Consider the following 14744-nt stretch of genomic DNA (forward strand, 5'->3'; position numbering starts at 1 on the left):
ATTTCAACACTTTTAAAGAGACCATCCACTATATACCCGAAAGCTGACTGTGGAATTTTTGGTGTAATAAAATAGCACATTTTAAATGGCAATGAATGTTAATATGGAAAAAAAAAAATATTTTCTTTATTAAAATAAGCATAAATCATTTAGCATATTTAATAAGCACACTAAATCTTTTCCCACTCACTATTTCTGTGGTTGCAGTGTTTGACAGGAATGGAGTGCACACAATCTCTTCCTCCCACATACAGTACGTGAAGAGATATAAAACACACACACACACACTTGCACTAAAAAACATGGAGGCAGCTCCAGATTATGTTTTGACAGACGGGTGCTGACACAGCTTTAATCCTTTGCAACTCCCCCACCAGTCTTCTTCAAGTCAGATTCAAACAGTTTAAAGTAAATCACTCATTCCTCCTTGTTTGTAAATGAGAAGTATTAAGTGTTAAAAAAGTCAAAACATGATAAATGAGATATGAACAGACAGGACTACAACATTTTGTATTCTATTATGTGCAAGACTGCTAGGGGAGTCTTTGATTGAACAATAAAGCAAATAAATCTATTTGAGACCAGGCAGCCTAACCTTGATCAGAGAAAAAAATATAACTATCCACAAAGATCTATATTTCTTTATATTTCTTTGTTTTAACCAACAAAGGCATCCACCCTTTGTGCTTTCCATGACATCACTGTGTAACAGGCAGGTTACTCAATAAAACTAACAATGGTGCAAGCCAAGTTAAAACTCTGTTACATCATGCGAGACAAAGTGTCAGAACAGCTAGATCTGAATATCACTATACCAGTCTTGGGCTAAAAACATAAAATAAAAATAAATAAAGATCAATTGGCTTAGTTTCCAACACAAGAAATATAAATATACATGTACAGTAATATGAAAAAAAAATACAATGAGGATGGACCAAAAAAAAAACCCTTTCATAACAGCTTACGTAAATGCAAAGAGTTAAAAGCTGCAACAGTCCTTATCTCACACATTGCCTTGCAAAAGTACTGATACCCATTAAATATTTCCATTTATCAGTTAAATTTATCATCAAAAGATTAAAAGAGTGTGGTACAATTGCTGTGTGGAGGGAAAACTAACACCACACATGGCGCTGAACATAATGTAGTATCCTACTGTGGGGATGTTTTTTATTAATCATGGAGAGGGAAGCTGGTCAGAGATGATTGGATGATGGATGGAGCTAAATAAAGAGCAACCCTGGGGAGAAAACCTGTTGGAGTCTGCGAAAGACTTGAAAGTACAGCAGAGGTTTACCTTCCAAGACGGTTGCAACTCTAAACATCCACACAGACGTATAATGGAATACATCAAAGTGTATTAATTTGTTAGAATTTTGCCAACTCCACAGTACAATTTTCAGATGGACATATGTAAAATATATCAGAAAACCATGTTTCCTTGTCTTTCCACTTCACAATTATACACTTCTTTGAGTCGGCGTAGGACCTAAAATCCTAATAAAACACATCAAAGTTTGTGATTTGCTTAAAAGAGTGGGTATAAATATGTTTTCAAGGTACTGTGCCGATGTTCAGTTTGGTTACTGAATAATGAAAAACTAGTTTGGAGAGAAATCCTGTTGTTGTTTTCCTCTGGTATTCCATGATCTACAGATACGAGTAGGTAGTACATGTATTGAAATGCACATAAAAATAAAACCTAAACATAAAATGCAAATATTTTGTAACATCTAAACTCTAAAATGCCACCTGGCAAGAGATATGCTAAGGTTGATTCAGATCTTATTGTCTGAACAAGTAAAAAGGCCATAGAGTTCCGAGACTGTAATGCCAGACAGTGTGCTTACAAGCATTTTTTTTTATATATAATTAACATTTAAATATTTTTCAACAAGTCAGATTCACACACCTCTGTGAGTTCATACAACCACAAATCGCATGATAGAATATAAACATTACATTTGCACAGACACAATGACCTGAATACATTTTGGCACACCAGAAATCCAAATCTGAAACTACTGTTGCAGAGTTTAGCTCAGTTTGTAACTGCATACTTCCTCTGCTGGATACCTAACTTTTGGCCATCTCAAGCAACAGCCTATAACAGCTGAAAAAAGGCTTAGTGCAAAAACTAAAATCTTGCAATGCATGCATGCAACGGAACCTGCAGTTATGCCTAAACAAATATAAAATATCACACTTTCATTACACGCCCAAGATCAGAAACAACCAGTCAAGATAGGTTTTGCTGGAGTCATAACCACAGCAACCGACCATCATCTTCAACAATCAGCCTTTCAAATAATGCATTTTTTAAAATATTTTCTAATAATAGAAAAATACCTCAACAGCTTTGTTTAACGGAAAAGTTCTGGATTTATGTCCATAATGATCAAAATATGAAGCTAAAATTCAGGTCAAGTAACCCCCATGTTCTGTGTGTTCTAGAAAGGCCACAGGAACTCTTAAATTCAAATTTGCTAAAATATTGAAGTATTCCCTATGTTTTCCTTTCCATATATGCAAGACCAATCCATTAGAGTAGCAGGTGTACACCTGAGTAGTGACAGACTGCCAATGAGTGAACAATTCTCTCCGGTGCTAAGAGGAAGGAAAAGCAACCATATCAAAGTTCTCCAGGTTTCTGGTTGCAGCCGGTGCACACGCGGACAGGGTGATCCCAGCCCCGCGAAGGGACCGTTCGACGCTGTGGGGAGCACTCGTCACACACTCCTTGGCCACAGGCACGGCAGTGGTGCTTGGAGAGCTTGGCAGTGAACTCGCGCTGGCAGTTGTGGCACAACAGGATGTCCTGGTCAGGCACCCAATAGGCAGGACGGGCTGCGTCTTTCATGAGGCCTAAGGAGAAAACGGAACAAAAATATAGTCAATCGACAACACACAAACACGTCTTTGACAATATTATATATATATATATATATATATATATATATATATATATATATATATATATATATATGACTTTGAGTCATATAAAAGCAGCAAGGTGAAGATTAATATTGCTGAGAAAAGAGTCCGAGATCAAGACGGAGTTTAATCTGTCAGTCTGATGATAAATAGCATTAGACCTACTGAAAAGTTGCTGAAAAACTTAGTGTCCTGGAAAAAGTACTCATGCATATTGAGCAGTCTCACATTTTGTCACATTATAATCACAAACTTCAATATTTTTTTTAATGGAGCTTAATGTGATAAGCCAACACAAGTTAGTGTATTCATTGTAAAGTGAAAGGAAAATTACCCTTTTTTACAATCAATTAGAAAAACACATGGCATGAATTGGTATTCAGTGGACCTGAAGCTACTCTGTAGAACCACATTTTGCTGCAGTTACATCTGCAAGTCCTTTTGGTTAATGGGGTATGTCTCCACCCTCATCCTTCTTTGCATCATGGCTCAAGCTCAGTCAAATTGGATGGTCTGTGTAAATTTTTTAAGTCCTGCCACATATTCTCATTTAGGTCTGACCTTTGACTGAGCCATTCAAAAACATGCGTATGCCTTGATCTAAATCATTCAATTTTAGCTCTGCAATAAAACATGTTGTTTTGCACTTGTAATGATGCAAGATGTGAAAAAGTATCAACATTATGACTTTGAGTCAAAATAATGGAGAAAGATATTGCTCAAGTTCCCTTTACCTGGGAAGTATTATATATCCTTAAGTGTATATAACACTTTACGGAAATTAGACCTGCAGAGTACATATAACTTTTTATATCATAAACAAATTTTTACCTAACTACAGGCACTAAAAACACTGATTGTGCATATTCTTAATCATAAATGTCTCAAGTGGACCATTACTATGTGGTGAATAAAATCTTTAGGAGACATGATTCTTGTTACCATGGAAATAAAAAAAACTAGTAAGTAGGTGGTCTAATTTTGTTGTGATTGGAGTAGAGTTTGCTCTGAGGTATTTTAGGGATGGCCATGGATACAGAGACATTTCCAACAGGATATCAGGTTATCAAAAACATATTTATCAAAGCCTTTGAGAAGTACATTTAGGTCAACACCAGGCTAGCATGTAATAACCTAACAAACACATTAAAACAGTCAATATATTTCTTAAGAAGCAAATCAGGCAAGAGAATATCACAATATGTCACTCATCGAACACAACAGAGCCGTGTTTCTGACACATGTTTGTTTCTGACACAAATAAGTCCCTTTAGTGCTACACAATATATCCATTAATAAAAAATACATGCATTGAGTTCAACACAGCAGATAAAATTTGACGATTCAGTTCAATGAACAACTCTGTTGCTAGCTAGATTTTTCCTGGTTTTGTTAAAGATTCATTTCATGATACAGATTCACATGACGATTCAGCCGTTTTATAAGTTCTATTTTGGGGAGGAGGTTACTTTCCTCAAAAGTTTGAGTTTACTCGGGACGTTGAGGGAGGGGCTAGAGCACTGATCACATTTGCAGCCTGGTAATCTACTTTTACACAGACAGAGGCAGTGCACACTGAATTTAAAGTAAAAAAAATATGGCCTCAGAAAGCTATGCTGGGATTTGAAAAAAGTTATTGAGGAGGAAATGCACCTACTAACAAAGAATCAATAGAAGACAGCCAGAAACTTAGGCTGCAGTGTCTGAAACATATTGATAATGAATTAGAAAAGAGTTGCAGCTGTGAGAAGAAATAACTAGTTCTTAACAATTAGAGTTCAATTCTGACTGGAGGGATTGAAGGACTTAGATCTAACTCCTTCATAAAAACAGCTGCAAACTGAAGAAATTCAACAGACAGTTTTTTGTTGTGTGTGCGTATAAATACAAAACACTTCTTTGAGCATTTCATTATGTATAGAGCTCTGAATAAAAAGAATAAAGATGACAAAGGAGCAGTTAATCAAAAATCACTGATTAGATCACAATAGTAAGGTTATCAAGCTGTAAAAATGTAGCTCATGAGACATCATGGTGGCGCAGGGGTAAAGCGTGACTCATGTATGGAGACTTAGTCATTCAGAAGCAAAAACAGCAACTTTTGGCAAACCCACTTCTTTAAACATTAATGTTAAAATTATAATTATCTGGTAAATCAAATGTGCAGCTATAAAACAGGCATTACGGTTAATACATTCAAAGATTTTAAGCCACACTTTATCCTCTTAGCTGATCAAGAGTGTACCCATATAGTTTTCTGGTTTGATAAGGATTTTTACTTTAAGTCATTGTTTGATTTAAAGCAAGCAATTAGCTTCGTTTGCTATTTCTCACTTATTTAAGTTTAACTGACCTGACTTGTGCATAACAGCTGTCAGAAACTTAATCTAGGGATATTTTTGTCCACAAAATAAGCTTTATGAGACTCAACCACAAGGGGGCAATATACTACCCATTTTGAATCTTCCATACCTACCTACACAACTATATCTGATTTTTGAGCAATACTTACCAAGTGGGATGTCAATAGCAGTAGCCACAACCCCTATGGTGTTGGTAACAGCCTCTCCAACCTTCCTGGCCAGAGTCCCACCTTCTTCCTCCTCAAGCTCTGACGCAAGTATTTCTGCACAAAGAAGAAAAACCTCAATAAAAAAAAAAAGAGGCATGCTTACATAAAGATTAAATACCAGCATAAACAGGAAGAGGAATGACATTTAAAATCTGTGAGGGCGTACCTGCATACGAAGCCCTCTGCTCGAAGCAGACGTCACAGACTCTGACAGGGGCAAGACCCCAGCCTCTCTCCGGGACGGGCGCAGCTTTGGAGGAGCAGCCGTCACAGAAGCCCTCCCCGCAGGCACGGCAGTGATGCTTGGTGTCGTTATCCTGGAAGACTGCGTGACACTTGTGGCACATCTTGTACAGAGGGAAACGCAATAACAGCACATGTTGTTATTGATCAAGAGCTGAAGGGAGGAGGCTGCAACTAGTAGTATTTCCCCATTTCATTTCGTGACAGGCACGCATTAAGTTGTGCAACGGGAGCCCAGCGCTATAGAGAGTAAACATCCCCCTGGACATGAAAGTGTTGACTTGGCTGCTGGTGGCGGGTGGCAGAGGGCGAGTCTGTGTCACTCACCATGATGAGGGAGTTGGGTTTCCAGTAGGCCGGGGCGATCTGATCTGTCAGCCAAGAGGTGACAGCCTTAGCAGGTTTCACGCCGAGCTCTGATACCGACTGGGCCACTAGATTGACGCCATCGAGAAGCCGCTGTGCAGCGTTGTTGTTGTCCTTTAAAAAGCCGTCAGACTGCAAGACCACAGAAGAATCTGTTTGAATGTCACAATATTTCAAGGTCTGCGTCATGCGACAGTTTGGATTTTGTGAGATGAGGATCTGTGAAGCCATGAGTAACAATACTATTTATTTAGCTGATGTTAGCCATTAAAAAAAACTGAAACTGAAAAGGTGTTCATATCTGTGAAATTCAACATTTAATACAGTATATTATCTGACTACAAGCCAAGTCAAGGTGATGTGGATATTTTAGATATGCAGCATGAGTTGCCCAATTCTTGTATACCACATATGTAGGCCATCGCTAAGGCATTTACACAACTGATATTTAAATCTCACTGCAATGGCCTAATACCATGTAACAACGCAATTGCTCCTCTTACTTACTTGGGGTGCCAAATACTTTTAACTGAAAATACATCTGACAGCACAAGCTACTTTCTGATTAATTCAGCTAATAATTCTCTGACCACTGTGGTCAGAGAGCAGTGAAGTTATTCCTTGAATGCGTAAAAAAAATACTACTTAACAGTGACATAACAGCTAAAGTAACTTATCCTATCCTGATTCAGTAGATCTCTGAAAACTTAATGCTAATACCAAACGTGTGTGCACTATATAAACTGGGCTTTATTGGACTTAAAAGATGTGACAGGAACTAGCTTTAGTTTGCTGCAGTGTTACTAAACACACAGTTACGTAGGCTCAGACCAGGGGACTGTATGACTCGTTAATCTGCTCGTTTGCATCAGTTGTGCAGAGACATTGGAAACGGAAGAGTCCGGTGCGTTTCCAGATCTTGCAGTCATCAGAAAATGATCCCGGCCCATCCGCTGATCTTGCAGTAATCACATGCAACATGTATATTATTTGTCTAATAAAGCAGTGACAAAAGCATAAATTTCCCTTTGAACGATTATAAGCCAGGGGTCTTCAACCTGTGGCTTTTCAGGATCTATACAAGGACTGTTATTAAAGCTGCTCATTTGCTGCAAAACTCAGCAGAACCTTTACATATAACAGTAACAAAAAGGCTAATTTAAGTGCATTATATTATAATGCAAATAATTTACAAGACAGTGAGAAAAATGGTACAAGAAAAACATTTTTTTTTTTCTATATATTTTTGTCAAAGTACACACTTTTTTCCTCAATCCCTGTCAAAATAGAGCATTTCAATAAGAAAAACATATTATTTCTCATTTTGTAAAAAAAATTTATGTTGTTTTAATTGTCATGGTTTGGCAACTTAACCATAAAATACGTTTCATAAAAAAGTAATTTTTAAAACTTGACATATTTCTTTTTTGTCACGTAAGCTTTACAGCCTTAGAAAAATACTATCAGAAGGAGTGATGACAAAAGTGGCTGCTAGGATTATAAAGTTGTAGCTATTTTATAGTGGATAAAATATAGTCATAAATAATACAACATATTTTTATTCCATAATAACTTCACTTTAAACAATTATATCACTTAAAAATAGATGCAAGCAGTTTGCTTTTATTACCCCAGGCCAAACATGCTGGATCTCAGTGCGGACGACTGTGTCCACAGGGTCCTGGTTGCCATACCAGTACTGGCGGCTCCGGTAGATCACGCCACAGTTTGGACATTCAATAACGTAACTAAACATATGGAAAAAGAAAAATATAAATATGTTTAAATATGTTCATTATCTAAACAAAATAAATAAATAGATAAAATGGCAGCGTCTCTTTTTGGACTGAATTGAAAGTCACCTATATGGATGAGTATCAATGTTTTTATGAACCTTAAAATAATTTACGGTTTACAAACCAGTAACCAGTAAGTGTGTGTTAAAATGTATGATTTATTTAATTATGGCAATTACAAAATAGTTTTGTTGTTGTTGTTGTTGTTTTTAATAAAATCCACTAGATTATGTTATGCAAGTTTATTTCAATATTTAGTCTTAAAGCTGTTAAGGTTATTACACCTCGAGGATCTGATAATGATTTGTGCCTCGTATAATGTAATAAGCATGTTGAGTAAAGCTTGGATAAACATTGCCAGGTGAACTTCCCCGTTACTCACCCAGACCAGGCGTATCTGGCGAGGCCCATCCATGGGGAGTCTGAGGAAGCAGATGTCTTTGGGACGACCAACACTTCCTTCCCTCCTTCATAACAAGCCTGAGATGAAAATATTAGGCCAAGTAATGCCTAATCAATTAATCAAGAAAGTGCATTTTTAGCATTGTATCTAAAAACAGAATAACAAAAAATAAAGCTGAGCAACTATGCGTACCTTACAAGTGAAAATGCGATTATCATACTGCGCAGAGTAACGGCAGCGTTGCTTCGCCTCGTGGTACAACCCTTCCTGTAAGTGGTTCATGCTATTCTTGCAGCCAGAGCTGTGATAAATGCAATTATTAATTATGAACATTGAAATAGATGGCGCGACAGCTGTTGTTTTTTTTTTTTTTTTTAAAAAAAAAAAAGCAAGAGTACTGACCCACAACTGAGGCAACAGCTGGAACAGGTGAAGTACTCATCAGGAAAGAAACAGCTGTGTGCTGCAACCTCACCTGCGATTTCTCCATTAAAGCGCTCACTCAATGCCTGCAAGAACAGTGTCAAAAAAAAACAAAACAAAAACTTTCAATTATAACCGCAACTAAACAGAGTCAGTTACACTACGAATCAGCCTAAACTATGTTCAGTGTCACTCATTGAGATCAGCAAGGTCTACTAAACATCCAGCCAGATTAAAGCAGATTAATTATTGAAAAGTCAGCGGACATGCAGCTCTACCTGCAGGGCTTTGAAGATGACGCCCAGGGTACGAGGAGAACGCGTGGCGTTGTTATCAAGGAGCTGCTCCAGTTTATTCTGCAAGCCCCGGAAATCAGTAGGAGGACTGAGAGTCTGTGTGCCCCAATACTGGAAGGAGCTGAAGGCTTCAGGAAAGCGGGAAAGCTTCCTAAAGCGCTCCAACAGCAGCCGATCCACAGACTCCAGTGATTTATCTACAGTAGGACAAAGACAGAATATGACATTCACCAAAGTTTTTGAACAAATGGCATGTTCACATGACTGAGTGTGCAAAAACAGGACCTTTTTCTTGTCCTAATACCATAATTTCACATAGCAATAACAAATAGGACTTCTAATTTATGTTGTGTATTCTTTTATTCACAAAGCAATAACAAAACTAGAAAACCAATACTGCACATCACCCTGGACACACCATGGCGAAACATGGTAATATCAGACAAAATGTGCAGTACAGGCTAAAATGGAATATAATGGACAAAAATATTCAATGTAAAGCTGGTAGAGACACAGCCCAAATGAATTATTTTGTGATACTTTATGTTGGTGTTTCACATAAACTCAAAATTTAATACAGTAAGTTGGTTATGTGACATCCAACTACCCATTTTCTGTACATGTGAATGCATTTTGTGTTCAGAGGGAGTGTTTTACTGTCATTTTAAGGGCTATTGTTTGCACAGCATAAAGTGCAATGTAAAGTGATTACTTGCTGCAAGGAAAATGAGTGTGTGTCACCTGAACCCAGGAGCTTGGTGTGGACGGTTTCATGGAAGATGACCACCGCAGGACCCAGGGTGGACAGAGGGACATCCAGTCCACAGCGGGCCATCGTGGCTTTTAGCTCCTTGGTGAAATGCTTCAGGTAAGCATCGGAGGCATCACCGAGAAACTTGAAAAGGTCGTCATGGAGGCGGTCAGCGTGAGTGCGGTAAATGATGAGGTCCGAGACAGCGAGCACCTTGAGTAAAAGACGAGTTCTCTGGCCCTGTTTGGAGCTGTTGCCAAGCAGCCCCTCTGTATCGATGACCACAATCTTACGGATGGGGTCGAATGCTGCCCATACACCCACTGTGCAGGACTCCTGAGTGGGAGACGTTTTGAAGACTTCTCTGCCCATGAAGAAGGTGTGATTCAGGGTGTGCGACTTGCCCTCCCCCGTGTTACCAAAGATGGACACCACCTTCAGCAGCTGGTTGGGGTTGCACCCGAGGGATCTCATGAACGACGATTCATCTTTTATCTGGAGAGGAACAACGGAGAGTATACAGCATTAACCACAAAATTTAAGACGGACAAATCCTCACGAAAACCTAATTTACAAAAGACAACTCTACAAAGGGATTAGACTGCCACCAGTGCAGAGCTTATTAGGGGAGTAACACTAAACAGGTGGGAAGGTTTCTGAATTCATGGTATTATGCAATCAAGAAGCAACTTGTCACCAAAAAAACTTTAAGGAAAAACATTCTAACACTCTCCAAGAAGTATCAGGATTGAATTGCAGAGAACCAGCTCACAGCAGTTTTTCAGACTCTTTGGGGAATGGGAAAAAGACTGCAAAGAGAAAAACAGGTGAACACTTCAATTTTACCAAAACACTAGGATAAAGAACAACATCCTCCACAAAAACTTAGCCCAGTGATTCAGAAGCAATTTAGTGAAAAAAAAAAAACTGTTTTTTCCACCCCAATGGAGTGTTGTGTAACATGGCAAAATAGAAGTGGCAACTTCTAATTTGCTTGTGAAATGTGTAATGTTGTGTAATGTTTTGATGAAGAAATCAAAACATTTCGCAATTTTGGATTCATGGCCAAGAAACTGCATAATGTAGTCCTTTTGACAACTTATAGATTGGTTTTCAGAGACTTGATCTGTTCCTCGGTAACAGCAGTGACATTTGTCTGAAAAAGGTTTTGAATGAAAGCACAAGTGACTGAAACAAAGTGGGTGGAAGAACAGGAAGAACTCACCTGCATTTCTTCATTCTCATCAACTAAGAGAAAGCTCGACACCTTCTCCAGAAGCCGTGTTTTCTCAGATGACTCAGGCACATCAGCGTTCTGGACAGAAGTCTTGGCAGTGTTCACTTCAGCTTGTTTGGGTGGTGGAGGGTAAGATATGAGCTGGTGTTTTTTCTTGCTGCTCCCGCTGTGGGTACGTTTCTGACAGTCTTGACAAAGATTCAACTTGCAATTCTGGCAGCGAACCACCGACCTGAGGCGTTTGCTGCCATCCCCATTCCCTCCTTTGCAGTTGTCACAGTAGGGAACATGGCCAGGACCAACTGGGACCCGGTCGTGGTTCCTCAGGTGCTCCTGACGGTGGAGCTCCAGCTCACACCTGACACACTGGAGGGTTTTGCAGTCATCACACTCAAATGCCGCCTCTTCGGAGCCACCACAGGAATAATTCTCTTGACATGTTAAACTTGTATTGACTCCCTTTTCAGATGACGAGCCATGCCCACTCATTGTTTATTAGAAGATTATCTTAAATTCGGATTATTACTTTATTAGAACAGCAGCTATTTCCAAAAACAAACAGTTAACGTGAAATGCACACAAAGTATTAAACTGAAATGATGCTATATTAATAAATAATCTTAAGACAGTTGCATGCTGACAGGTTTAGCTGCTTTTAACTTGATTAAGTTATAAAAATTGTCTAAGGTGATTTAGCTGTTTTAAATAATGTCATTTATTGCTGCTAAAAGTAATGCTAACATATATGCTAAACACAAAGTTAGCTTGCCAGTGCAATACAAGTTGGTGATTGCGTTGGGTTATTTTTATAAACACATTCCTCAGGTATATCTGTGATCGATTTTGATTTTCCAACTTCAATTCCTAACTTAATAAATGTGGTGCTAAAAAATAACTATTGTATAAATCTGAGGGAACAGACAGTACCAAGCGAATATCGGGAGCTTTTTCCTGACATAAATATGTGTGTAAATGTCAATGCTAACAACAGGCTGGCTAGCAAAACAAACTGAGCTTAGGAAGCTAATTTATAAAATTATTTTTTCTATGATTCAGCCTCAGTTCGGCTTACAGCTGGCCTAATTTAGCGATTTGTGTTTTAACTTTTTTCTCCACAGAAGAGCAGCAAACGCTAATGTTCCTCATCCGTCCAAAACAAGCAGCTAGCCTCCTGTTTGTCAACTGAACTGAGGAGGCATATACAAATTTAGCCGGTGAGAGAACCGCTGGTAACTGCGGCTGGTTTGGCTTTAAATCGGGAGGGAAATCCTCCCAATTACGTTTTTAAAAGTCCTTTAAAGTCTTACTGTGTTTGGATCCTTCCGAGCAGTGTCATTGTTTTGTTCTTCAGCCCCCCTCCCTTGCAGGTTTCTGTAGCTACGTTGTGTTGTTGCTAGGTCAGATCAGCTGATCTGATTATTTCAGTCAAAGGGGTGAAGAAGGAAGTAGAGTGCTGTGGCATGACGGGAAACGTAGTTCTACACTTTAAACTCTCTGCTGGGTAATTGGACATGTAAGTATTACGTATTTATACACCAATTCACCTTTTATCAAATTACAATCCCAACTTCAATGTATTTCATGAGAATTTTATGCGATAGATCTAAACTATGTGGCCCATAGGGAAATGGAAATTATATGATTCACATTTTATAAACAAAAATCTGAAGAGAGCAACGTGGATTTCGATTCTGTTTTCAATTCACTTTGTTTATATAGTACAGTTTCACAATATTTAATCTCAACGCACTTTACAAAAAAAGTCAACTCAATCATACTGATCCTACAGATAGTTCTTTCAATATTTATAGTTCAATCCAAATACAACTGGACTTTAAAACTATGAGAAAATCATAGGGAAATGTGCAAAACATATTACAAATCTAAACAGCAACAACAGACAAAGTTGAACAAGTAAGATACTTCCACACTGCCCTATTGCAAAAATGAATCTGAATAATTTTCTCCAACCAACAAAATTTTTTTAATTGTTTAAGTGGGCTTATGTTTCTAGATTTAGTACTTTCATGTCTGTGCTTGATAGCAGATACAGAACACAGCTTTGAGGTTGCGCTGTGTCAGAGCTGAGCACTCATAGTCCTGAGCTCTGATTCTGTCTTCAAGGCTCTTGGTTTGCCTGAAGCCCTGTTGGTGAAGATCAAAGGATGTCCATATTGTGTTGCAGGTTAGGGTGAGTTCCCACCAGAATAATGGGGAAATCGGGTTTGCGCCTCTGATCTGGGAAATCCACCTGCAGAGATGCTGTGGAAGGGTGACCAGGCTGAAACAGAAGATGGAGACGTCCACATGGGGGTAGCAGAGACAGCGAAAAGTGACCAAACTCATCCTGACAGATGAAATAGAACATGGTGATAAGCAAATGACTCATATTTCTGTTTACAGAAGGCTGTGAAATTCAGCTGTATCTGTCGGCTTGATCTGAGTTGGGATTCAAGTCACGTGAAGAAAACCTGACAGTTAAACAGAAAAAGTGAAAGAAGAGAGCATGCATCTGCTCTCATGAGCTGACCGATCTTCAGCCACCCCAGCTGAGGCCTTTGTTCCCTGAAGACCTGCCGCCGCTGGGCGTGCTGCTGATGACGGTGTATGACATGGTGACGGTTAGTGGCGGCTTCTCCGGTGTAAATAACCGCTTTTCTGCAGTTTTTAGGAACATTTTAAAGCAATGTCTTGTTTACAAGATATTGTAATTGAACTTTCCAATTTACATATAAATTGGGAAGTTAATTTAGACGTAAATTCAGGTTAGAATTCACAGTAAGACAAAAGGAAAAAAAAAAAAAAACACTTTGGCCCAATGAGATGCTATTTCCAAGCAACACAATCTGCACCAAATGAAGCCAAACTGAGGGCCAAAGGGCACAGCTGGATTGGCATTGTTACACTGTCATCAGCTGTTGTTTATAGCAGCAACATTGTGTGCTTTGGTTTATCCTGCCTTTTTTTCTAAGGTGACTGAGTTCATAAATTCACACATAACTGGACGGTTAGACAGCAGCTGGAAAATATGCCCCGTCTTGATTTTATTGTAATATTCTGTTAGTTACTTTATTGATATAAGTAATGATTATTTATACAAATTAATTCTCAGTTGTCTCAAAGCTAATGCTTTCAGGTGATAATCCTTAAGAAACTATGTTTAGTTGGCTGACAAAACAGTCAAAAATACACCAATTAATCTGCAGAATATATTGCTAACAGTAGCCTTCAGAATTACTGAACATAAACAGCCCCAAAGACATTATGACCTCGTGGCTATTTTATCCAATAATCCACGTAAAATTTATTGAGGTTTTCTTAAATAAAAGTCTTTAGATAACTAAGTGGAATGCAAATCCTGAAATTAGTGAAGTTGCAAATATGAAATATGAAACTAATTGGGGGTTTTTTTATGCAAATACAATGAACTGGAGATTTCCTTCCACCTCAATATTATGTCCAGTGTTATGTTCTATTATAAAATAATCCTAATAAAATACTTTGAGCTTTGCAACTACAATGAATGAAAAGTTCAGGATGAACACTGTCACATTGCATTGAAAGTGTGTCGCTGGTGTTACCTGTTGATCAGGAAGCACACAGAACCCGTGTCAGACACTGCCTTCTGTATTTCACCTCCTTTGAGCTTAGTGCATTGTTCTGCAGAGTCAAGGTTGTAAGTTTTTTCACTCCTTTTCTTCCACTTTTTGCACCACACAATGT

At 38.4% G+C, this 14744-nt stretch overlaps 1 protein-coding gene across 1 annotated transcript; it reads right to left on the reverse strand.

Annotated features, from left to right (window-relative positions):
- Positions 1 to 319: 319 nt before the first annotated feature.
- On the reverse strand, positions 320 to 12447 carry LOC106957488 (zinc finger FYVE domain-containing protein 1-like). The gene is made up of 11 exons (XM_015048864.1): positions 11010 to 12447; positions 9775 to 10279; positions 9016 to 9230; positions 8717 to 8823; positions 8507 to 8615; positions 8294 to 8391; positions 7746 to 7863; positions 6077 to 6247; positions 5673 to 5853; positions 5447 to 5560; positions 320 to 2865 (listed from the first exon to the last, which is right to left on the reverse strand). Exons 1-11 carry the CDS (start codon positions 11508 to 11510, stop codon positions 2633 to 2635), a joined length of 2352 nt encoding a protein of 783 aa, XP_014904350.1. The 5' UTR covers positions 11511 to 12447; the 3' UTR covers positions 320 to 2632.
- Between the last annotated feature and the right edge of the window lie 2297 nt (positions 12448 to 14744).

This window comes from Poecilia latipinna, unplaced genomic scaffold (assembly GCF_001443285.1).
Source record: "Poecilia latipinna isolate Pla-1442-1.1 unplaced genomic scaffold, P_latipinna-1.0 Scaffold43, whole genome shotgun sequence".
Classification (NCBI taxonomy): Eukaryota; Metazoa; Chordata; class Actinopteri; order Cyprinodontiformes; family Poeciliidae; genus Poecilia; species Poecilia latipinna.

Bases quoted from the DNA above. Each gene is read 5' to 3' on its own strand.
- LOC106957488 (XM_015048864.1), bottom strand. From the start codon at position 11,510: ATGAGTGGGCATGGCTCGTCATCTGAAAAGGGAGTCAATACAAGTTTA. The intron at 8,616-8,716 runs GTCAGTACTCTT...CATTTATCACAG, and splicing joins AGCTGTTGCCTCAGTTGTGG to CTCTGGCTGCAAGAATAGCA. The intron at 8,392-8,506 runs GTACGCATAGTT...TTTTCATCTCAG, and splicing joins ATCGCATTTTCACTTGTAAG to GCTTGTTATGAAGGAGGGAA.